Source organism: Nicotiana tabacum, chromosome 24 (genome assembly GCF_000715075.1).
Source record: "Nicotiana tabacum cultivar K326 chromosome 24, ASM71507v2, whole genome shotgun sequence".
NCBI classification, from domain to species: domain Eukaryota; kingdom Viridiplantae; phylum Streptophyta; class Magnoliopsida; order Solanales; family Solanaceae; genus Nicotiana; species Nicotiana tabacum.
This window is the reverse complement of record NC_134103.1, coordinates 109840012-109863186: the sequence shown is the minus strand read 5'-3', so window position 1 is coordinate 109863186 and position 23175 is coordinate 109840012. Positions and strand designations below refer to the sequence as shown.

General features: G+C 35.5%; 2 protein-coding genes across 2 annotated transcripts; both read right to left on the bottom strand.

Moving 5' to 3' along the window:
- Nucleotides 1-1679: 1679 nt before the first annotated feature.
- Nucleotides 1680-2804, bottom strand: LOC107811228 (putative protein phosphatase 2C 55). Its single transcript, XM_016636114.2, has one exon. It carries the CDS (start codon nt 2802-2804, stop codon nt 1680-1682), a length of 1125 nt encoding a protein of 374 aa, XP_016491600.2.
- Nucleotides 2805-7256: 4452 nt separating this feature from the next.
- LOC107811229 (uncharacterized) lies at nt 7257-11958 on the bottom strand. Its single transcript, XM_016636115.2, has 3 exons — nt 10406-11958; nt 9307-9746; nt 7257-9093 (listed from the first exon to the last, which is right to left on the bottom strand). The coding sequence occupies exons 1-3, from the start codon at nt 11873-11875 to the stop codon at nt 7608-7610; spliced, it is 3396 nt and encodes a 1131-aa protein (XP_016491601.1). The 5' UTR covers nt 11876-11958; the 3' UTR covers nt 7257-7607.
- Nucleotides 11959-23175: the final 11217 nt, after the last annotated feature.

The window sequence follows — 23175 nt, the reverse complement described above, 5'->3', positions numbered from 1 at the left end:
GTTTTTTGGAGTTTTTAAAATTTTCGAAAATTTCCAAAATGCATCTTCAAGTGAAAATTGAAAATTTTATGAACAAACGCTGATTTCGAAAAAAAAGTGAAACGTTTTTGTAAAAAAATTCTTATATCCAAACGGGCTCTTAATTTTACGATAAGTATTGATTTAATTTGCTGCATCTTAACCCCTTTGTTGTCTATTTTTTTCTTTCTGTTTCTCAATTAGTTACTCCCTCCGTTTCAAAAATATTGTCCTAATTTGACTTGACACAAACTTTAACAAAGAAGGGAAGACTTTTGAGATATGTGGTCTTAAATAAGCTATAACATTTGTATGGCTTTAGAACTTTTGAAACTTGTAATTTTAAACATGTCATAACATTTGTGTGACTATAAATGTTTCCTACTAAGGACATATTGAAGGTGTCAATCACTTTTAAACGGATAATAAGGAAATAGTATCAATATTTTATGAAACATAGGGAGTATTTCTTTGGACTATCAAAGTAGACATGCATCAAATCAAATAATTTCCACCTATTAATCAGCTCCTTTTTTTTTGGCTTGTCGATTATTATTTTTCCCTTTTTGGGTAAAAAGTTCAGGATTTTTAACTCATTTAATGATTGGTCAGATATTTAGATTTTTGAACCCTTTGTGGGATCATTAGAAAGAAGAGATTGAGAAATGAAATTAACAAAAAAAGTGATATGAGATTGTGATTGTGGTGTACAAAGCTGGACTGGTTGATGGTTCTTAAGTTGGATGTTTCTCTTCTTTTGTTCCCCTTTCATTTTTGAGAGCAACTTATATACCGATGTGAGAGTTAATATCTTGTGGAAATTTTCTTTACTCAACGATTTAAATATTGCATGAGCAAAGTAGTACCAAAATAAATCATAAATAAGTGTTGTAAATAGTTTTTTGAAGTAGAACATTACTCATTTGGTAGGATCACAAATAGCCGGTCATATTCATTGATTACTTTTTTTAATCATATACAGAGATTATACATTGATTATACATAATTATACACATATAAGATATAAATTATACACATATTATACCTTCACCGGCTTAAGTGGTTGGATGATCGACTATTTGGGTTAGTTCTTCTTAACTTCTATTCAAATAGCAGCTTCATTAATTTGGCAATAAGCACGTGACTAATTTGTTAACAAATATAGTATTATTGGCAATTTAATGATTAATTATGTGTGTTTATTGTTTTCATTCTTTATAAGTGAGATTGACCATTCGTTTGTCTAATTTTATGACTAATTCACTGCGCCTTCTCCTTTCAACATAACCGACCGTTCTGGGATTTCTTCGACGGTATATAAACTTTTTCTTTTTAATTGTCAAGGAAGAATAATGCTTTTCTCCTGAAAATAATTCTACATTGATTGTTGAAAGGAAGAAATATGAAGGTACATAGTTCAGCGCTAACCAATAGTACAAAACTTCTTGTTATATAACTATGAAATCTGTGTATTCATCTTTAAAATATAATTGCAAATAATTCATATTGTTTATACAAAATTTGCTAGCTATATCTACTGGCCAAAATGTTCCATCTCAACTAATTAAAGTACAAACAAATAAGCAACCTAACAAATACTTTAATTTCCACTTCTTCTAATAACTGAATTCATATTCTCAATCGACCTTTTCTCAAAATAATCATTGAATACAAGCAACAATAACAGTAATATCATCAACTTTTCCTCCTCTATGACTTAGCCATTCCCTCTCAGCTGCTCTTCCAAAAGGTGTATCTGCAAATCTATCAAATGAATTATACAACGCAACGTTCCCAATTTGACTAGCCAATTCCTTTGGCTTCAACTTCACATCAATCCCTCTTTGTACAAGTTCCTCAATCTCACTTTCATTCATATTATCAAGCAATCCATCTGTTCCAACAACTAAAACATCGTCTTTTTCGACGATTATTTCCATCTCTTGAGCAACTCTAGGATTATCTTTAGCATTTCCTAATTGATACGGACAATTAAACCTCCGTTGTTGTATTGGCGATTTGTATATAACTCTTCCGTTTCTAATCAGAAAAAATCCACTGTCACCAACGTTAGCAGCACATAACGTATTTTTCTCACTGTCCAAACTTATAATACATGCTGTTGACGATCCTTCAGAATTTGTATTTTTGTAAGCTGCTTGAAGAATTCTTTTAGGGTTCACTGCAGTACCCTTTGGTTCATTAATATCTATAGCAATAAGTGAATTTCTCATAAGTTCTCTTGCGTATATTCCAGCATCAACTCCCTTACTTGCCCAGCCACCAACGCCATCTGCTACACCAATTGTTTGGTATAATTTGTGGATAAAGTGAGCATCTTCACCTCGTGATTTTGTTGGGTTTTCTTTGGGTAAATATAAAGATCCAGCCACCATTTTTAGGTATGGTAATTTGTTACTACAGTGCGAGAGTTCTGTCCCTTGGACGACTTGAGTAATAGGAGAATGGCAACTGAGACCTACAGTGGTAGAACCTCGTGAATCGGGCAGCCCGAGAACTTGATCAAACTTCTTGAATGAATATTGATCATAACCTAATTGTGGTTTCTTTGGGTCTTCTTTGGGACGTTCTTCGTCAAAAGATGATGCAGTCAAAAGTTTTGGACTAGGGTTGTCATGACTAAATTTGAGTCTCTTGTTGCTGTAATTTTCCAGTTGATAATTATCGTTACAAAAGTCGACGTACCTCTTCTGTGGCAGCTTGAAAACTTCATTAAACTTCTTAAATGAATGTTCATGACCTAATGATGATATGCATGCAGCCATTGATGTGTTGATTTGCAAAAGATTTGGAAAGTAAAAATATGAGGTGATGAAAGTTTGGTTAAAAGATGGAGTAATATATATATGTATATATATGTACACGTAGTAGTAATCCTAGTTAGAATAGGTTAGGGAAAAATAAAAAAAATGGAAACTAAAAAATAAAAGTACTGCTTGAAGAGCACGTTAGGGCTTTGGTTATAAGTAATTTATATATGTGTGTGTGTGTGTTTGGGGGGGGGGGGGGGGGGTAATCCTAGTTAGAATAGGTTAGGGAAAAACAGTTTTTGGAAAGTGAATGGAATTACCGTTTTGGAAAGTAAATGGAATTACTTTTTGAAATGCAAGATGATACACTTGACTGACATATTTTTGTAAGAATTGGTTCTTCTTGTTCTTAAATTTTGTATTCTTAAGATGGTGGCAAATTTTCTAGTAGATGTGCTATATATACATATCTATAAAATTTTAATTTTTAGGAGAATAGAGATTTACGTAACAGTTTGTTTGGATGGTTGTTACTCATTGTATCGTATTATATTGTTATTCAGAAACAATGTTTGTTTTGATTGTTTAGTTAAAATTGGTTGTATTGTATTGTTAAATTCATTATTCTGGAATAATGAAAAGTTCATTTTTTGAAACAACCGATTTGGTGTGGTGGGATTGTTTCCTATTTTTCTTTTCAATTATGCCATAACTCATTACTTTATAATTCTATTTTACCCTTTAAATTTTTTATTTTATTTTAACTCCAACCTATAACCTACGTCTTCGTCTCTTTTTTCCTTCTGCCGCTTCCAACTCAGGTGTAGGTTTTGCCTTCCTTTTGTTTCATTCTTTCTTCTACTTTGATTTTTAATTCCAATTCTAATTACTTTATCTCCAATTAGTTGTATAATATTGGTTGTTTTCAAGTGTGCAAAGTGTTATTATTTATCTTAAATTATTTTATGCATAATTCTTGATAAATTAAATATTTAAAGTAATTGAGGGTATTTTAGTAAGATTATCAGTTACAGTACAGTACGATACAGTCAAGCCAAACAGCAAAATGTTATTTAACAATAGCAAACAATACAATCTATCCAAATATTGTATTCATAAAACGATACAATACAATACTGTACAATATAATACATTATAAACGTTGGGTAACAATTATCCAAACAGAGTGTAAATTAGAAAAAAAAAATTATCTTGTTTCATCAGCCACTGGTTTGTGAAGTAGGCTTTTTTCAACTCTTAGTAACTTTTGCCATGGATATATCAAGCCATCATAGAATAATAAGGAGGGTCTCTCTAATCTATGTACCATGGGAAAGAGCAAATTTCCATATAGGGGTGGCAAGTGGGTCGGTCTCGGGCCTAAACGGGTCAAGTGGGTCGGTTCAATCGATCTCGGTTTCAAATTAAACGGGCCAAATGATCTTTTTGTAGGGACCGGGACCGTTTGGTCCCGGGCTAAACGGTCCCGCTCCGCTGGCTAAATGGGCTAAGTGGGCCCAACAGTTTTTAAAAAAAAAAATAGAAATTAGAGACAAAAGGATGTTAAAAAAAATATCTAAGGCAATGCCTTGTAAATTTTATTATAGAATTGTGACTTAAATTTTTTAATTAAAATTTAAAGTCTAAAGACAAAAATATTGTAAAGAGATATTCAAAGCAATGCCTTATAATTTTATTATAACATTAAAAAAATATGGCAATATATTTCTTAGTCTTCATCCCCCCTATGGAATGAGCACAACAAGGTGCTAATACCACCATTGAGAAAAAAAAAGAAACTAATCAAGATGTGCCAAAATACAAGTTACATAATACATATTAATTTTTGTTCATACAAGTTACATGGTATCTCTTACAAACTTCATAAATCCATCAAGGTCCGGAGGAATTTTCGTTGGTGGTGGCGGAAAAGTAGCTTGGTCATTGCCACTTCCGGGCGAAGCAATATCCTCCGCAAGTTCAGCTAGCATTTCTTCGTAAGCTTCGTCTTCATCTGGTTGTGATTCAGCACGTCCAAAATTTCTTCTTTGCGGCCGGATCCAATCTCTAAAAAGTACTGATTTTCCCAAGCTCTCACTTATAGACGCTCTATAATCACCAAGTTGAAATCTTGCTTGACTGAAAATGCTCTTTGATGCCACTGTTGAAGTTTGAATAGTTAAAATGTCTCGGGCCATTCTTGAAACAACCGGAAAGTATTTTTTTTTGTCCTTCCACCATTCCAAAAGATTAAAGGAGCCGTCGGGATTTACTTCCTCAATTTCATGCGACAAATAAACTTCAAACTCATTTAGTTGTGAAAAATCACTACTACTAGAACCTTGAGAACCCCTAAACCCCGCTCAAGCACTAAGGGCTCTTACTATCGCAGTTCCTTTAGATGATTCAGAATCAGAAGAAGAAGGAGTTGGAACATTTGGTCTGACATGATTTAATGCAACTTGATAAGCATTAAAAATAGTTTGAGCGTTTATTCTAATTGAGGCTATTGCTTCCGGAAGTTACAACTCCTCATCTTCAAGTGCTAAACCATTATAAAGAGTTTCATACAAAAAATGAGGACCTCCTAATTTCATACAAGGAATTAACAAAGCAGCAATACCATAAATAGGGGGAATAAGGAAAAAATATTTTTTAAACTTTTTTCTCGTAGAATAAATAGCAAGTTTATAAATTTTTCCACCCTCTGAAAAATGAGCAAACAAATTTGCAAGTTCTTCAATATAAACTAAACAGTTAGAAATAGTAGTATAATATTGTCCAGAAAATTCATTTGTAGCAATATGAAATTTTTCTAAAAAATCTACAAGTATTTTAACATTAGCCCAATTCTCATTTGTAAGGTGCCCATCATCATCACCTACATGTGCATTAAATGTTGAGTTTATGGGGTTTCTATATTCATATGCAACAACCAAACTTTCATACATGTAATTCCATCTAGTTGGACAAGGTTTAGGAATATTTCTTTCTCTTAGGCCAAATTCATCACATCTTTTAAAATATTCTCTAAGTCTACTTCTACGGTTTGAATAAAAAAGCCAGTTAAGGGCTATTTTAACCTTTTTAATTTTAATATTTAAAATTCTTATAACATCACCCACAATTAAATGGTAAATATGACAAATACATCTAACATGAAAAATATCACTAAATGCAGGATTTAGCGTAATGGTAAGTAAGGCTATAGCATTTGTGTTACTAGTAGCATTATCCATTGAAACTGACATTATTTTATCACTAATGCAAAAATATCTACAAATATTCGTAACTGTGCTAGCAATAAATTGTCATGTGTGACGTGAATTAATAATTCGATAAGCAATAATGCGTTTTTGCATTATCCAATCCTCATCATTCTAATGACTGGTAACAGTAAGATAATCACAGTCGTTACCACTTCTACCAATATCGGTTGTAATAGCGACACGACAATTTATATGAGTAAATAAATAGCGCAAATATTGTTCCTATTCATGTTTATATTTATAAATACAGCTCTTTACGGTTGTGCGAGAAAAACCTTTATAAGCAGGGTTATCACTAGTTGGGTTAACATCAGGAGCAGGACTGGTGGGTATATCATCATCCGGTTGAGTTTCATCAAAATCTATTTCCTCGTCATCATTTTCATCAATAGTTGGATTAGAATAAAGAGCATTCATTAATTCATGGTCTAATTGTTCACCAGCTCTAATATTACGGCAAAATTGACTCTCAGTAAATTGTAATAAATTATTATCGCTATCAAGAATAGCAGGTGTAGGACGGATATAGGGTTTGGTTCGGGGCAGTGGAGGAGGAACAAATTGAGCACTAGATTCACCACTCTTGAATTTTCCTTTATTTTTACCAAAAAGTTTTTTTTAAGGAAGTCATCTTAATTAATAAAGTAATAGAAAATAAATAAAACAAACAAAACTATAATAAAATTTTGACAGCTCAACGGCTATAATAACAAAGCTATTTTTGACAGCCCAACGACTACTTTATAAATTTTAATTTTTTTTTTAAAAAAAAAAGGTTGACCGTTTGGCCCGCGAGTGGTCCCATTCCTGACGGGCCCAAAGCTAGGACCGGTCCTGGCCGGCCAAACGGGCCAGCCCACTTGCCAGCCTTATTTCCATATGACTTAATCGTTTGAGATAATATTTGCAAGAGGAATAGAATAAACTTAGGTAAACTTTTGTTTCTTTGGTAAAACCAAGCAACCAATCTACCACTAGTTTTGAACAGGTCCAATAATCAACCACGCACTGGTTCGTCAAAGGAGGATCAGATGATATTATTAGAACATCAAGATCAATTTTTGTTTTTTCGGGTGCATGTTCTGTTCCATTGACGTAAAATAATTGAATTGGCAAGTATAAAAACAGTTTTAAAACCCAATTATCATTTCTTCAAAAGATACTTTTTCTTTTGATTTGGAGAATTAATTCTATCAAATATGAAACTTTCTGTACTATTATTGCAAGAGAAAAGAAGTAGCACCATTCCAGCTCTCATCAGAAACATTATACAAGCCGTTTACAATCTTTACAGTCTTAACAGGAAGTTTCTTGCGAAGAAGCATTTACAACAGACCTATTATTGGGTAAATATCACAAGCCCACAGGTGAACTATGGAAAAAAAAGAATGTGACTGTCAATGAAATAAGGAGAGTGAAAAGGATGAAAACAAATTGAAGGGTAGCCCGATGCACTAAGATCCCGCTATGCGCGGGGTCCGGGAAAGAGCCGGACCACAAGGGTCAATTTTACACAGCATTACCCTGCATTTGATAAAAACAAACTGTTTTAGCAAAATAAAGCTTCCAAATAGTCATCAACATAAGCAAGGCATGGCCAGTGATCCGTTCTAATTCGGACTAATGTAGAAGTATCAGAAACCTCCATCTGAAAAAGGAGATGAAATCTTGGTGGAAGGAATATTAAGATCTGAATTGATCCAAGGTTTTTCTTACTAATTTGGACATAACCCCCTCCCTCATCTTCATCATCCTTGTACTTGAGGTAAAGGGGCCCCCCAACTATACTAGATTCTGAGATGGTATCATCAGTGGAAGAGGTACCCAAAGTCACCTCATTCCATTCAACATCCCTTATAACTCCTCTCTCCTTCACGAGGCTGGTTAGAGGATCACCGGTTACACATACAACAAAAGGTGCCAAGGATCGCTCTACGGCTTGGATCAAAGATGCCACAGGAACCTCCAGTAGCTTCACGGAGCGAGTACCACTGATTGCTGCAACCCCTTTACCTCCTTTAAGTACAAATGTCTCCCGCCCAGTGCTGGTTGATGCACCACATGCTTCCCACAAGGCACTAAACAGATCCACATAATATCGACATACTGCATCTTCAGGCGTGTCTTCTGGAACAATAGCTTTGAGAAACATATCTTCAATTCCTACTGTAATGTTATGCAGCTGTCCTCTAATGATCTGACCATTGTCCGCATTTGTTTCAATGAAAACATCAACAAGACCAGGTACTGGATCCTGTGGTTCCAATTCAATCAGAACAGGAGCTTTGAAGCTTTTGTCATCTCCAGAAGTTTCAGATACATTCTCCACAGGGATAATATCAAGGGAATTTGTCTGGTTAAACGAATAGAAACTTTTGGGGAGTTGACCTAGAAGAAAAGGAATGTGGCATGATGGAATAGAGCCGTATGGCGCAGCAGAAGAGAACTTGAGCGCAGTTGCATATAAGGCAGGAAGGGTGTCAACTCCATTAGCTAGCATATTGATTCCCCAAATGCGACTGAAAGGCTCTGACTCAAACCTTAGAGCACAAGGTATTTTAATCTTGAAACCTGGCATGTGTCTTAAGTCGGGAATAAATGAAAAATGCTTCCTCAAGATTTCAACAATCTGCGAAATCTTTGAATCCATAACACGTAATGGCTCCGGAGGCTGACTGTGCCTATTGGCTTCAGAGATCACCGTAATATCAGTAATTTTGTCAAACTCACTTTGCTCACTTGGGGACACATTGTCCTTGATGGGTTCTATATAACTAGGTTTCTTGGCATCAAGTCCCAGAGTTGACAGGGACAAAGACCAAGATTGTTTAACCAACAATGGCACCACGCGCTCAAGATGCATGCAGGATGAAATACTCCTGGATTTCTTAGGGTCGTGAGAAATTCTAGGAGACTGAACACTGAAGAAAGAGCTGGAATGAGTAGATGGAGAAATTCCAGGAAGCTGGTCCCCACTGTTTAGAATGTCTCTTAGCTTTTTCCCAGGAACACAAATCAGCATCCGCAGGTAAATTCTGCAAAATACCACCAAATGTTAAAAAGCAATAGCATCCTGCAAAGTTAAAATGAATGCTTTTCTCCATGTTCATCCTGCAAATTTAATGATGAATATACTTCCCAATGTTATTTACATCTGTCATTCGCGGTGAACATGTGATGATATAAACAATGTGTACAGACAAACAGAATGAGGTAGGAAACAGGATGAGATTTTCTCATAGAATTACCTGGCATTGTCACGAATCTCCAGATCTGGGAAATAAAGACAAGTGAATGATAAAAGACGAGATAACCCAACAAATAATTTGGAACTATGTTGATGCAGGATCATAGTTCGACAAATTCCAAGAACTTTACTCCCGTGACCCCAAGACCTTAATCCTGTATCTGGACCATGTTTTTCGACAAGAAATGCCATGAACTTGGTAAGGATCTCCATTAACCCAATAGAAGAAACTTTATCACTCTCAGCAATCCTTTCCAATATAGAGAAGTAAGATACCAATTTGTAATCTATCTTGAGTTTTGGAAGCAAGTGGTCATCAAATGTCTTAAGTAGGCGTTCCCCCAACCACCGGTGCTTGTGACATGTCAATAAGCGGTCAGTAAAACCAACAATGACAGGAACTAATCCTCTATATTCAGATAAAGAGTCTATAAGTGTTCTCTGCAAACAAAAGTCAAACTTCCAAATCATTTGGGCACAAAATAAATAAGCTTCGTTTGCAAAATCAAAGTAGAGTATCAGTACTATAGCTAAGTCAGGAGGAGATGCATCATTATTTTTTGGTGATAAGATAAAGTAAAATGTCAGGAGGAGACGCATCTCATTCATTTCTAAACTCCTCAAGACGAACTCTAATCACACCACTAAGTTTTCCTAACATCCAGATTTCGATGAGGAGATGGAAAGACTTTAAAGTTACACACGTGGCAGGGCACCTATAGAAGGAAGAACAAGTACACCTAAGAAACCAATCCAGTTTTACGCAGCAAAAGTGACAAAATGAATGATATATATTGTTAGAGTGTTAGGCTCTATGCAGATTCTTCACAAAAGTTCTTATCTTTTGTGTTGGAGCACTTCTTCTCGACCTTTAATTATCCTACAGATTTCTTTCATCAGTAACATATTCTCCTACATCTTTCAAATTCTACAAGATAAAAGTAAAAAGGGAAAAGAAGAAAACTCTCAACTGTTTGCACTACAGAAGCACGGCGACAAAGAATGTATAAATATTTTCCTATTTATGAAACACCAATTGCGTTGAAGCAATGTCACAGAACTAAAGTAAATACAGAACAACAGAATCTAAGTATTTGTACCTGCACAGTGTGGAGGATCGTTGGCTCCACTAGGATTTTATTGGAGATAGAATCATTGTCTGAATGAGACTGCCCAATCAAAAACTTATAGATAGCACGAATTGCCACAGAAGTCTCCATACTCCAAGGAGGCAACCATTTAAAAGCTGATACACAAACAAGGCCGTCTTCAAGTAACTTCTCCTTAGTCATTTCCGAACTTCCCTTTGCACTCACTACTCCTTTTTCATTATCCATCAAAGCAGAACAATAGGCAAGCAAGTCAAGCTTCAATGATTTCAAAGCAAGCGGATCAAACACTGACGGATAAAAGCTCAAGCTCATATCAACGACATTCTTCCTTTTCTCCACATTCCTCTTCAATACCAACCGTATCAATCCAACTAACCAATACAGCACCAGCAACCGGAAAGACAAATGATGCTGAGATTCTTTCGATAACAACAAGAGTCGACTCGCGATTTCCAACTCTTGCCCTTCGAACGAGTCCATAAAGCTTAAATACATGACCAAATAAGCATGCCATAACAAAGGATCGTACGTATAAAGCAACCCTGAAAACTGAACCTTCAACAAAGACCCCTGCAAATCTAAAGCTGCAGCAACTGGCAATGACTTGTCCATAAACTCCAAGAGACCCCATGGAGTCAAATTTTGCGGCCATTCAAACAAAAATGAGATCACTCTCCTTAACTCCCTATTACTCAAATCTGATAACTCCCCCCCTACAAAAACCTCATCTTTACAATTTTCATCTACTAAAAACCTCGGTACAGTAAACGGAACCAACGTACTCGAAGAATTACTAAACGATACATGAGGTTTTAATTTCACGATGTTATAAACAACAGTAACTAACAATAATACATAGCTTTGGCCAGCATGAGTACGTTCACTTTGGCACAAACTCCATAGATGTGATCCAATTTCACAAAGTAAACAAGGAAAAGCAATTTCTAACTCGCGTAAGCATTCACAGGCGATCGACCGGGTTTGTCGGTCAACGCTATGATTCGGCCGGTTGATAATAGTCAACAGAAGCTCAATTAAGCTTTCAAACGGAGTAATAAAACTCGAATTAACAGAATTTAACGGGAAACTAACGGAATTGATGAAAATCGAAGTGGACGAGATGAGGAACTGTTCTTTGAGCGCGAATGAAGTTGAAACGCCGTCGTTTGGCGATTGGATGACTGATCTTAGAGTTTCGAGGAGACGGTTAGGGAAAGTGGATGAAACGACGTCGTTTTGGTTGTTGTATTGTTGTTCTTCGAGGAAGATGAGGAGTTGGAGTTTGAGATTGTGAGGGAGGTCTTTGCGGAGGAGTGATGAAAGTGTGAGGTTAAAGAGAGGAATGGCGGCGTAGTTGGTGGAAGTCCACCGGAGTAGCCGTGCTACGCCGCCGTGGTTGTAGTCGTCGATTAGATTTTCCCATTCTGAAGGCGATAAGGGTTTGAGTTCCGATGACATTTGACTCGGTCCGAGTTCCGAGTCTGGAAAACTCGTCGCTGATTAATGTCTCAAGTTCTTGTCATTTTTTTGAGCTAGAAGACAAGGTCCAAGTTCGGTATAGGAAATGGATTTGGGATTTTTACACAAATAGCCGGTCATATTAATTAATCATAGATATCGATTATACATTGATTATATATAATTATACACTTTTAATACATAAACTATGCATATAATAACATTCGCTGGCTATTTTTAGTTTAAGTTCTAGGGCGGCTATCTCGGTTCCGCAGAAGCGAGTCCGCAGAGCGGAAGAAGCCGCAGATGCGGGTGAGTGGTCGCTTCTGCGACGCCACAGAAGCAGTTAAGTTTCCGCAAAAGCGGAAGTGCTGGACAGAACACTTAAATATAAGGGTTCGCGATTTTGCTTCATTTTAAACAATTTGAGCTCGGGTTTTGGCAATTCTTGAGAGGATTTTCGAAGGGGATTCTTGAGGTAAGTCCCTTGTGCTCATTTTCAATCAATAATCTTGCTTCCCTATTGATTTTTCCACCTAGTTGGTATGTAAATAAGGTGTAAATTGAGAGTTTGAGACTAAGGGTTTAGAGAGTTTGATTTGGAGATTTGGGTGACGATTTAGTGTCGGATTTTGATAAATTTTGTATGGTTGGACTCGTGGTTAAACGGGCTTCCAGATTTTGTGACTTTTATCAAATTTCGAGATGTGAGCCCGAGGTCCGGGTTTTGAGTCGATTTTTTACTTTTGATTAATAACTTAACATTTTCTCATGGAGTTGATTCCTTTAACCTGTATTAATTATATCTAATTGTTTATGGCTAAAATCGAGGCATTCAGAGGCTGTTTCGCGAGGCAGGGGTGTGTTGGAGTAAAGAGTTGCTCGGATTGAGGTAAGTAACAGTTTTAAATTTGGTTATGATGGAACGAAACCCCGTATTATGTATCATGTGCTTGGTTTTGAGGTGACGCGCATGCAAGGTGACGGGCGTGTGGGCGCGCACTGTAGGAATTATGGCTCGGCCAATTCCACGGAATTGTGTAGTTGAATAATCTGCTGTTATCCGTACATTTTCCACGTATTAGAGAAACTGAACTGTAATTCATGTTAGAAATCATGTTTAGACCATGTGTTGACATTGTAGGGACCCACAGAGGTCGTTTACATGTTGAATTATCTAATTTGCTATTTTGTACTCAGTCACAGTTTTACTTACATATTACATCTCAGCCTCTATTGTTCATTATTGATACATTATGCCATTGTTGTTTGAGCTGATTATCATGATTTTTGAGAGCCTGAGAGATTGAGAGGTTGATGACTGACTGAGGCCGAGGGCCTGATTGTAAGGATATTTATGGGATCGGGCTGCACGTCGCAGCATGTTTCATTGTTTATATGCTATGATTGGCTTGTTATAGCGTTTGGGCTGAAGGAGCTCCTCCAGAGTTTGTACACACCCCTAGTGAGCGCAGTAACCTACTGAGTACTAGTTTCGAGTGGTGAACGACTGAGATGATGGAGTGATTGTGAGGAATGAGTAATTGTGAGGTTGGAGTGAATGAGAGGACTGAGTGATTGTTGCTCTGTGAGGATATATTTGACTTCATTATTATTGCACTTCAGCTATCATATATCAGTGTCTTGAAATTTCTGAGAGATATTATCTTCTATTTCAAATGAACTTGACATGAAATAACTGTTTTGGACTTATTTGTCGAACTTGAAAGCATGCCTACCTTCCTATGTGGAGATTACTGTAATTGAACTTTAACTGTGAAGCTCGTCACTACTTTCAGTTCTTTATTTAGTCTTATTACTTATTGAGTTGGTTGTACTCACGCTACACCCTGCACTTCGTGTGCAGATCCAGGTATTTTCGGACAACAGTGGGTATTAATTTCATCGCATACTTGATCTTTTTTTTGGAGATTCCAAGGTAGTTGCCCGACGTTTCGCAGACCTTGTCTCTCCTTCCCTATCTTTCTGCTTATTGTATTTAGTTTCAGACTATTATAGACAGTATTTTCCAGACTAGTGATGTATAGATGCTCATGTACTCTGTGAGCCCTCGATTTTTGGAAACTTCCGCGTTGAGTTTTGGGTTTCTATCTCTGTTTATGACAACTTTTATTATTTAAACTGCTTTAATTTATTTTCTGTTAAAAGTGTTGTAATTATTTCGTAATGTCGGCTTGCCTAGTACCACGTTAGATGCCATCATGACAGGTTAGAATTTTGGGTCATAACACATTATTGCTTTAAAGTTATGTAGCGTCTCTAATTGGAAATGTTTATTAACTTTGATAACATTACTTTAATATGCTACGTTACATTCTTGAAAATCAGATGTCCAATTTGGACTATATATAAGTATATGTTTGTGTTCATTTTAAAAAGTGAACAAAGTAATAACTTTCTACTGAGTTGTCTTTGTTAATCTTTGTTGTTTCTGCTCTTAGTTTATATTAGAAGAGCTTGTTAAATTCGGATGATACGCCTAATTTATCACGATGTAGGCGAAATATTCTTAAGGACAGTGTCATTGACACGCCTCAAACTAAACCTTTTATTCTCCATAATCATCCAATAATTTTTCCAACAAACTCCTCGTCGGATTTTTTCTAACTCGAATAAACCGTACAGTTTTCTATCTAAAACGACGACAAATCACATTTGAAACTCTTTGTCAAATAATATTTTCTAGTTTGACTCGGGAGAACCAAAAAGGGACTGAAATTTCCAGCAAGGTTTTTAGTCAAGGCCTCCATGCAAGTTTTCTTTTTTGCTTGTTTCCGAACAACTATTCAATTTTTCTATACTCAGGCTATAAGTTTCTTTATCATCAAAGAGGATTTTCTAAACCATGCATGTGATGGAAGAACTTCAATTTTGCAATATCTCTCGCACCTTTTTATAGATTTTTCATTTGCAAATTTATTTCATGTACTTTTGAAAAGATTTTCTGGAGGTGATGGAGATAAGAACAAAATATTAATATAAGAGTCTGTTTGGATTAACTGATTGTAAATAACTGATAAGCTTGAAGTACTGGAAAAAAAATTTAAGTGTTGAAACTGATTTTTAAAATAAGTATTTACGTGTTTAGATAGAAGTGTTGAAACTGATAATAAGCAGTTAATGTGTTTGATAAAAAAATTGCTTATAAGCTATTCTTTTGTTAAAATGACTAAAATACCCTTGAAATTTTTTCAAAAGATTATAATTTAAAAAACAAATTGTAAAGAAAAATATTGACAACGAATATGGAATGAAGAGGAAGTCAAAAAATATATTTGGGAAAAGTATTTTGTGAATTAGAAAATATTATTAAAGATAAACTAGTAAAAGTGTTGGTCAAACTAAAACTGCTTATAAGCTGAAAAATCATAAGTTGTGGGTGACCAACATATGACTTATGGCTGATTTTAGCTTATAAACACTTGACTTATAAGCATTTTGGGTATTTACCAAATGCGTAGATAAGCCAAAATATGCTTATAAGCCAATTTGACTAGCTTATATGCTTAGGCAAACACCCTCTAAGAACCTTTTAGCTGTCACATAAGCAGGTGCGTAACTTTTTATCAGGTCAGTTGCAAAATTAGTCAGTGTTATTTCCTTAAATACTATATCAATATTATACCTAATTAAATTCGATATGATTCGATTTTTCTCCTTTCGGTTTCGGTTTATTCGGTTCAATAACTTACGTTTTATTCGATTTGAATACTAACTGTCACACCTCCTTTTTCCTCAGGGATATGGGATAGGGGAGTTTTTCCAATCTAAGTGACATTGTTCGAAATGAGATTATTTTATTTAATTCAGAGTCGCCACTTGGAATAATTGTTATGGTGTCCCAAGTAACCTGTTTATTTTAAAATCTCAAATCGAGGAGATTGACTCTTATTTATGGTCCGCGAACACAGAAGATCGAGTAAGGAATTTTGTTAACCCGGGAGAAGGTGTGAGGCACTTCCGAGTTTTATGGTTTTAGCACGGTCGCTTAACAATTAATACTTGACCTAATTATCTGACTTATTATATGTTTTAAACCTATTGTGCACTTTACCTTTTGATCACTTTTAGTTACTTGCTTAACTGCTTTTAGTATTTATGGAGTTATTTCTTGAACAAGTTACGATGTCGTACACTTGTCGTTTGGTACACATTGCAAACCGCGCCACGTGAAACGCAACCGCGATTTACAACATATTTATTATTATTATTATTATTATTATTTAAACTTATGGTCAAGTCGCGTGAAACGCGCACTCGAATTGGAGTTTACGTATCGTGACTATACAACGGGAACCGTACTCATAGTCGCGATAATTTATTAATCGCGCCTAAAACAAGCTACGATATTTATGAATTATTGGTCTTAAACTAATTTGAGATTTGTAAAGCCATAAGAGTATGTCGTTGTAGAAAAGCATGAAATAGATTAAATTAATTATTCAAGAACTACAAAAGGGGGCCACTGTATGAGATTAATGGGCCTAACAGATTTCAAGTTTTGGTCCAAAGATAAAATAACTTTTTTCATTAGCTTATAGTAACCTCACAAACCCACTTCCTTCAACAACCCATTTGTCTAGGCCCAAACATTGGATCTTCACCAATGACATAATTCTAGTTAAACTTGTTTAACAACTTAACTCTATACTTTAGATAATTGACAGCTTAATTTAAAATAAAGATGGAACTACTAAAGCACATTTATTAACACATGAAGTACTAAATAACCAAACAGAAACATAATCATGCTTGAGCTTCCATTTCAATAAGAATTTTTTTTTATGAACAATCACAACTCACTTATCAATTAGCAAATTTTATTAAACCATTCATGGATGAACCCTTTTTTAAGAGAACATGCTAATGAACTAAGATAAATATACAAAGAGGAAGCTCAAAAATTGGCAGCATGTTTAACAGAGAATAATTTCATTCATTCAAGATATAAATGAACATCAAAGAACACCAAAAGAAAAGGAAACAAATCATATCATTAATTAAAACAAGATAAGAAGTGGACCTCAAAAGTTGAATCTGAAACTTTACAGTTTTACAGCTTTGAATCTTAAACTCATTCACACCGCACGCAAGACCTCAAACGGAGCATCGAAACTCGCTAGCGACCTCAACTAAAAGCCTCACTGTTTCGATTGGGTTTGGATGGTAGTTTATGGTATTAAAAGGATTGTTCTATGGAGGTTTAAGGATTGTTTTGGGGTGGTGAAACTACTTGTTTTTTCGAAAGAAAGACGAAGAAAGAATGACACGAATAGAAATTCCCCTAGCGTAGAAGAAGCAAAAACATTTATCTCAAATACCTCTCCTCTTTTTTTTCTCCTTCTCCTTCTCCTTTCTTTTTTTCTTTCTCTCCTATTTATAGAAAAAAAATCTGAATTTTTAAGATTGTTTTTTTATTATTTTTTAATTAAAAAAAATTCCCACTTTCCATTTTTCTTATTTTTTTAAAAAAATAATTCCTCACTTTCCTTTACTTTTATTTTTTAATTTTCCATTTTTTACTTTTATTATATTTAAATTCTCACTTTTTACTTTCTTTTTTTTATTTTTCACTTATTTTACTTTTTTTTTTTTTAATTTCCACTTACTTTTACTTCTTTTTTTAATTTTCAGCTAGCTTTACTTTTATTTTTTAATTCCAGATTTCTTTTACTTTTCATTTTTTTTAAATTTTCACATTCTTTAACTTTTATTTTTTAATTTTTCACTTTCTTTTACTTTTTATTAAATAATTTCCACCTACTTTTACTTTTACTTTTTAATTCCATACTTCTACTTTTACTATTTTTTATTCAAATCCGAAAATTAAAAATAATAATTTTTTTCGGGTTTTTAATCTATTTTATTTTAAATTAAAGATAAAGAATAAAAATAATATTAATAGTGATAATTGACCTTTTAAATTATTTTTAATTTTTTCTCTATATATAAAAATGTCACAAAGTTAAAATAAATAAATAAATATATATATATATATATATATATACCTTTTAAATTATTTTTAATTTTTTTTTTATCTAACAATTCACAATATATATATATATATATATATATATATATATATATATATATATATATATATATATATTAAATGTTTAAAAATATTTACATAGTAGAAGGTGATAAAAATTCAAATATAGTAAAAAATTAGGTGCTCACAGCTGCCCCTCTTTGCTTGGAAACATGAAGAGTTTTTAGGCAAAGACTAGGTGAGCCATGTGACTAATTTTTTACCAAACCATTATTCAAAAGGAAAAGAAATAAAAGATAGGGTGCAACTGAGTCCTGGTCTTGGACAACCTACATATCTCGGGTTATAGGGGAATCAGGTCGCGTGTAGTTCAAGGAGAATGGTAGACTGATGAGTTGAGGAGTCGAGTGAGGTTTCGTCGAGGCTCCGGACCGCGATCCTGCTATTATATCAAAATAAAAAAGAAACTAAACAAGCCTATCAGTTATGAGTTACAAGATTTCTATATATGAGTCTTCTGAAACTTGATCTTGAGTCTTGGCTGGTTCTTCATGCAGACTCTGATCTAAACCTTGATACTCGTTAGCTGTAGGTTCTAGTTCATTGTTCTATAGCTTCTTCTAATCAAAACGGGACTCTAATGCTCGTGGCTTCAATCATGTCATGAGCATTCCACATCTTTTCAACTCTTTTTGCATTTTGGATTCACTTATTTTTTCTTTTCTTTTATTCTGAATTGAGACTTCTTCTTTTGGTCATCTTGAACCTTGTGCCTCGAGGTAAAACTTACTCAGACACCAAAATAAATAAACGAACAAAATTTTTCTATCCTAGTTTGCACTAGAAAAATTTTGTGAGTAATTATAATAAAATTCTAAACTACTTCTTTATTGAAAGCAATAAAACGTTGGGAGTGGTATGCCCCGAAAAACTTTTTTTTTTTGGGGATGGTGTTCCTTTTTTGTCAAAAGGATGTCTCAACTAAGGATTGATGCACCTTATGTTGGGAAAATGTGGCCATGGAATGGGATACCCTATATTGACAAAGATATCAGGGAGTGGTATACCTTACATTTAAGATCAAATCAATTATGGAATGGATACCCTATGTTGGAAAGGAGACTAGGCAGTGGAGAACCTATATCTAAAATAAAATTAACTAGGGAGTGTAGACCCTATGTTGGAAAATAGACTAGAGAGTGGAGACCCTATGTCTAAAATAAAATCAACTAGGTAGTGGAGACCCTATGTCAGAAAAGAGACTAGGAAGTGGAGACCCTATGTCTAAAATAAAATCAACTAGGTAGTGGAGACCCTATGTTTAAAAAGAGACTATGGAGTGGATACCCTATGTCTAAAATAAAATCAACTAGGGAGTGGAGACCCTATGTTGGAAATGGCGATTAGGGAGGGGAGACCCTATGTCTAAAAATAAAATCAACTAAGGATTGAAGACCTTATGTTGAAAAAGAGACTAGGAAGTGGAGACCATATGTCTAAAATAAACTCAACTAGGGAGTGGAGATCCTATGTTGGAAAAGAAACTAGGGAGTGGAGACCCTATGTCTAAAATAAAATCAACTAGAGAGTGTAGACCCTATGTTGGAATGGATACTAGGGAGTGGAGACCCTATGTCTAAAATAAAATCAACTAGGGAGTGAAGACCCTATGTTTGAAAAAATACTAGAAAGTGGAGACCCTATGTCTAAAAATAAAATCAACTAAGAATTAAAGACGCTATGTTGGAAAAGAGATTAGGGAGTGGAGACCCTATGTCTAAAATAACATCAACTAGGGAGTGAAGCCCCTATGTTAGAAAGGAGACTAGGGAGTGGAGAACCTATGTCTAAAATAAAATCAAATAGGGAGTGTAGACCCTATGTTGGAAAAGAGACTAGAGAGTGGAGATTCTATGTCTAAAATAAAATCAACTAGGTAGTAGAGACCTTAAGTCAAAAATAGAATCAACTTGGTAGTGGAGACCCTATGCTGGAAATGAGACTAGGGAGTGGAGACCCTATGTTAGAAAGGGCGATTAGGTAATGGATACCATATGTCTAAAATAAAATCAACTAGGGATTGTATAACATATGTTGGAAAAGAGACAAGGGAGTGGAGACCCTATGTCCAAAATAAAATCAACTAGGGAGCGGAGACCCTATGTTGGAAAAGATACTAGGGAGTGAAGACCCTATGTCTAAAATAAAATCAACTAGGGAGTGAAGACCCTATGTTGGAAAGGAGACTAGAGAGTGGAGACCATATGTCTAAAAATAAAATCAACTAGGGAGTGAAGACCCTATGTTGGAAAATGCGACTAGGGAGTGGAGACCCTATGTCTAAAATAAAATCAACCAGGGAATAGAGAACCTATGTTGGAAAAGGAGACTAGGGAGTGGAGACCCTATGTCTAAAATAAAATCAACTAGGGAGTGTACACCTTATGTTGGAAAGGAAACTAGGGAGTGGAGACCCTGTGTCTAAAATAAAATTAACTAGGGAGTGAAGACCCTGTGTTTGAAATGAGACTAGGGAGTGAAGACTCTATGTCTAAAAATAAAATCAACTACGGAGTGAAGACCCTATGTTGGAAAAGAGACTAGAGAATGGAGACCCTATGTCTAAAATAACATCAATTAGGGAGTGGAGAAGGAGTGGAGACTCTATGTCTAAAATAACATCAACTAGGGAGTGGAGACCCTATGTTGAAAAAGCGACTAAGGAGGGGAGATCCTATGTCTAAAATAACATCAACTAGGGAGTGAAGACCCTATGTTGGAAAGGAGACTAGGGAGTGGAGACCCTATGTCTAAAATAACATCAACTAGTGAGTTGAGACCCTATGTTGGAAATGAGACGAGGGAGTGAAGACCCTATGTCTAAAATAAAATCAACTAAGGAGTGGAGATCCTAAGTTGGAAAAGAGACTAGGGAGTGGAGACCCTATGTCTAAAATAAAATCAACTAGGGAGTGGAGATTTATGTTGGAAAAGAGACTAGGGAGTGGAAACCCTATGTCTAAAATAACATAAATTAGGGCATGAATACCCAATATTGGAAAAGAGACTAGGGAGTGAAGACCATATTTCTAAAAATAAAATCAACTAGGGAGTTGACATCCTATGTTGGAAAACAGACTAGGGAGTAGAGACACTATATGTAAAAATATTAATTAGGGAGTGGAGATCCTATGTTAGAAAAGCAGACTAGGGAGTGGAGACCCTACGTCTAAAAGCATCAACTAGGGAGTGGTTACCCTATGTTGGAAAAACAGACTAGGTAGTGGAGACCCTATGTCTAAAAATATCAACTAGGGAGTAGAGACTCTATGTTGGAAAAGAAGACTAGGGAGTGGAGACCCTATGTGTAAAAACGTTAACTAGGGAATGGAGACCCTATGTAGGAAAGTAGACTAAGAAGTTTATAACCTATGTCTAGAATGACATCAACTGGGGAGTGAAGACCCTATGTTGGAAAATAGACTAGGGAGTGGAGACCATATGTCTAAAACTAAAATCAACTAGGGAATGGATACCCTATGTTGGAAAGGAGACTAGGGAGTGGAGTTCCTATGTCTGAAATAAAATCAACTAGGGAATGTAGACCCTATGTTGGAAAAGAGACTAGAGAGTGGAGACTCTATGTCTAAAATAAAATCAACTAGGTAGTGGAGACCCTATGTTGGAAAAGATACTATGGAGTGGATACCCTATGTCTAAAATAAAATCAACTAGGGAGTGGAGACCCTATGTAGGAAAGGGCGATTAGAGAGTGGAGACCCTATGTTTAAAATAAAATCAACTAGGGAATGTAGACCCTATGTTGGAAAAGAGACAAGGGAGTGTAAACCCTATGTCCAAAATAAAATCAACTAGGGAGTGCAGACCCTATGTTGGAAAATCAACTAGGGAGTGAAGACCCTATGTCTAAAATAAAATCAACTAGGGAGTGAAGACCTATGTCTAAAATAAAATCAACTAGGGAGTGAAGACCCTATGTTAGAAAGGAGACTAGGGAGTGGATACCCTATGTCTAAAATAAAATCAACTAGGGAGTGGAGATCTATGTTGGAAAAGAGACTAGGGAATGGAGACCCTAAGTCTAATATAACATAAATTAGGGAGTGAACACCCTATGCTGGAAAAGATGACTAGGGAGTAAAAATCCTATGTTTAAAATAAAATCAACTAGGGGAGTAGAGACCCTATGTTGGAAAAAGGCGACAAGGAGTGGAGACCATATGTCTAAAATAAAACCAACTAGGGAGTGAAGACCCCATGTTGGAAAGGAGACTAGAGAGTGGAGACCATATGTCTAAAAATGAAATCAACTAGGGAGTGAAGACCCTATGTTGGAAAAAGCGACTAGGGAGTGGAGACCCTATGTTTAAAATAAAATCAACTAGGGAGTAGAGACCCTATGTTGGAAAAGGCAACAAGGGAGTGGAGACCATATGTCTAAAAAAATCAACTAGGGAGTGTAGACCCTATATTGGAAAGGAGACTAGGGAGTGGAGACCCTATGTCTAAAATAAAATCAACTAAGGAGTGAAGACCCTATGTTTGAAAGGAATTATAGGGAGTGGAGACCCTATGTCTAAAAATAAAATCAACTAAGGATTGAAGACCCTATGTTGGAAAAGAGACTAGGGAGTGGAGACCCTATGTCTAAAATTAAATCAACTAGGGAGTGGAGATCCTATGTTGGAAAAGAAATTAGGGAGTGGAGACCCTATGTCTACAATAAAATCAACTCGGGAGTGTAGATCTATGTTGGAAAAGAGACTAGGGAGTGGAGACCCTATGTTTAAAATAACATCAACTAGGGAGTGAAGACCCAATATTGGAAAGGAGACTAGGAAGCTGAGACCCTATGTCTAAAAATAAAATCAACTAGGGAGTGGATACCCTATGTTGGAAAAATAGACTAGGGAGTGGAGACCCTATGTCTAAAAACATCAACTAGGGAGTGGAGACCCTATGTTGGAAAAGCAGACTAGGGAGTGGAGACCCTATGTCTAAAAATATCAACTAGGGAGTGGAGATCCTATGTTGGAAAAACATACTAGGTAGTGGAGACCCTATGTCTAAAAATATCAACTAGGGAGTGAAGACCCTATGTTGGAAAAGTAGACTTGGGAGTGGAGACCATATGTCTAAAAACATCAACTAAGGAGTGGAGACCCTATATTGGAAAGGAGACTAGGGGGTTTATAACCTATGTCTAAAATGACATCAACTAGGGAGTGAAGACACTATGTTAGAAAAGAGACTAGGAAGTGGAGAC

What these genes read in the sequence shown, in the direction of transcription:
- LOC107811228 (XM_016636114.2), bottom strand. Translation starts at nt 2,804, where the DNA reads ATGGCTGCATGCATATCATCATTAGGTCATGAACATTCATTTAAGAAG.
- LOC107811229 (XM_016636115.2), bottom strand. Translation starts at nt 11,875, where the DNA reads ATGTCATCGGAACTCAAACCCTTATCGCCTTCAGAATGGGAAAATCTA. An exon ending in CGATCCTCCACACTGTGCAG is followed by an intron (nt 9,747 to 10,405) that starts GTACAAATACTT and finishes TTTTGTTTGCAG; the next exon opens with AGAACACTTATAGACTCTTT. An exon ending in GAGATTCGTGACAATGCCAG is followed by an intron (nt 9,094 to 9,306) that starts GTAATTCTATGA and finishes GGTATTTTGCAG; the next exon opens with AATTTACCTGCGGATGCTGA.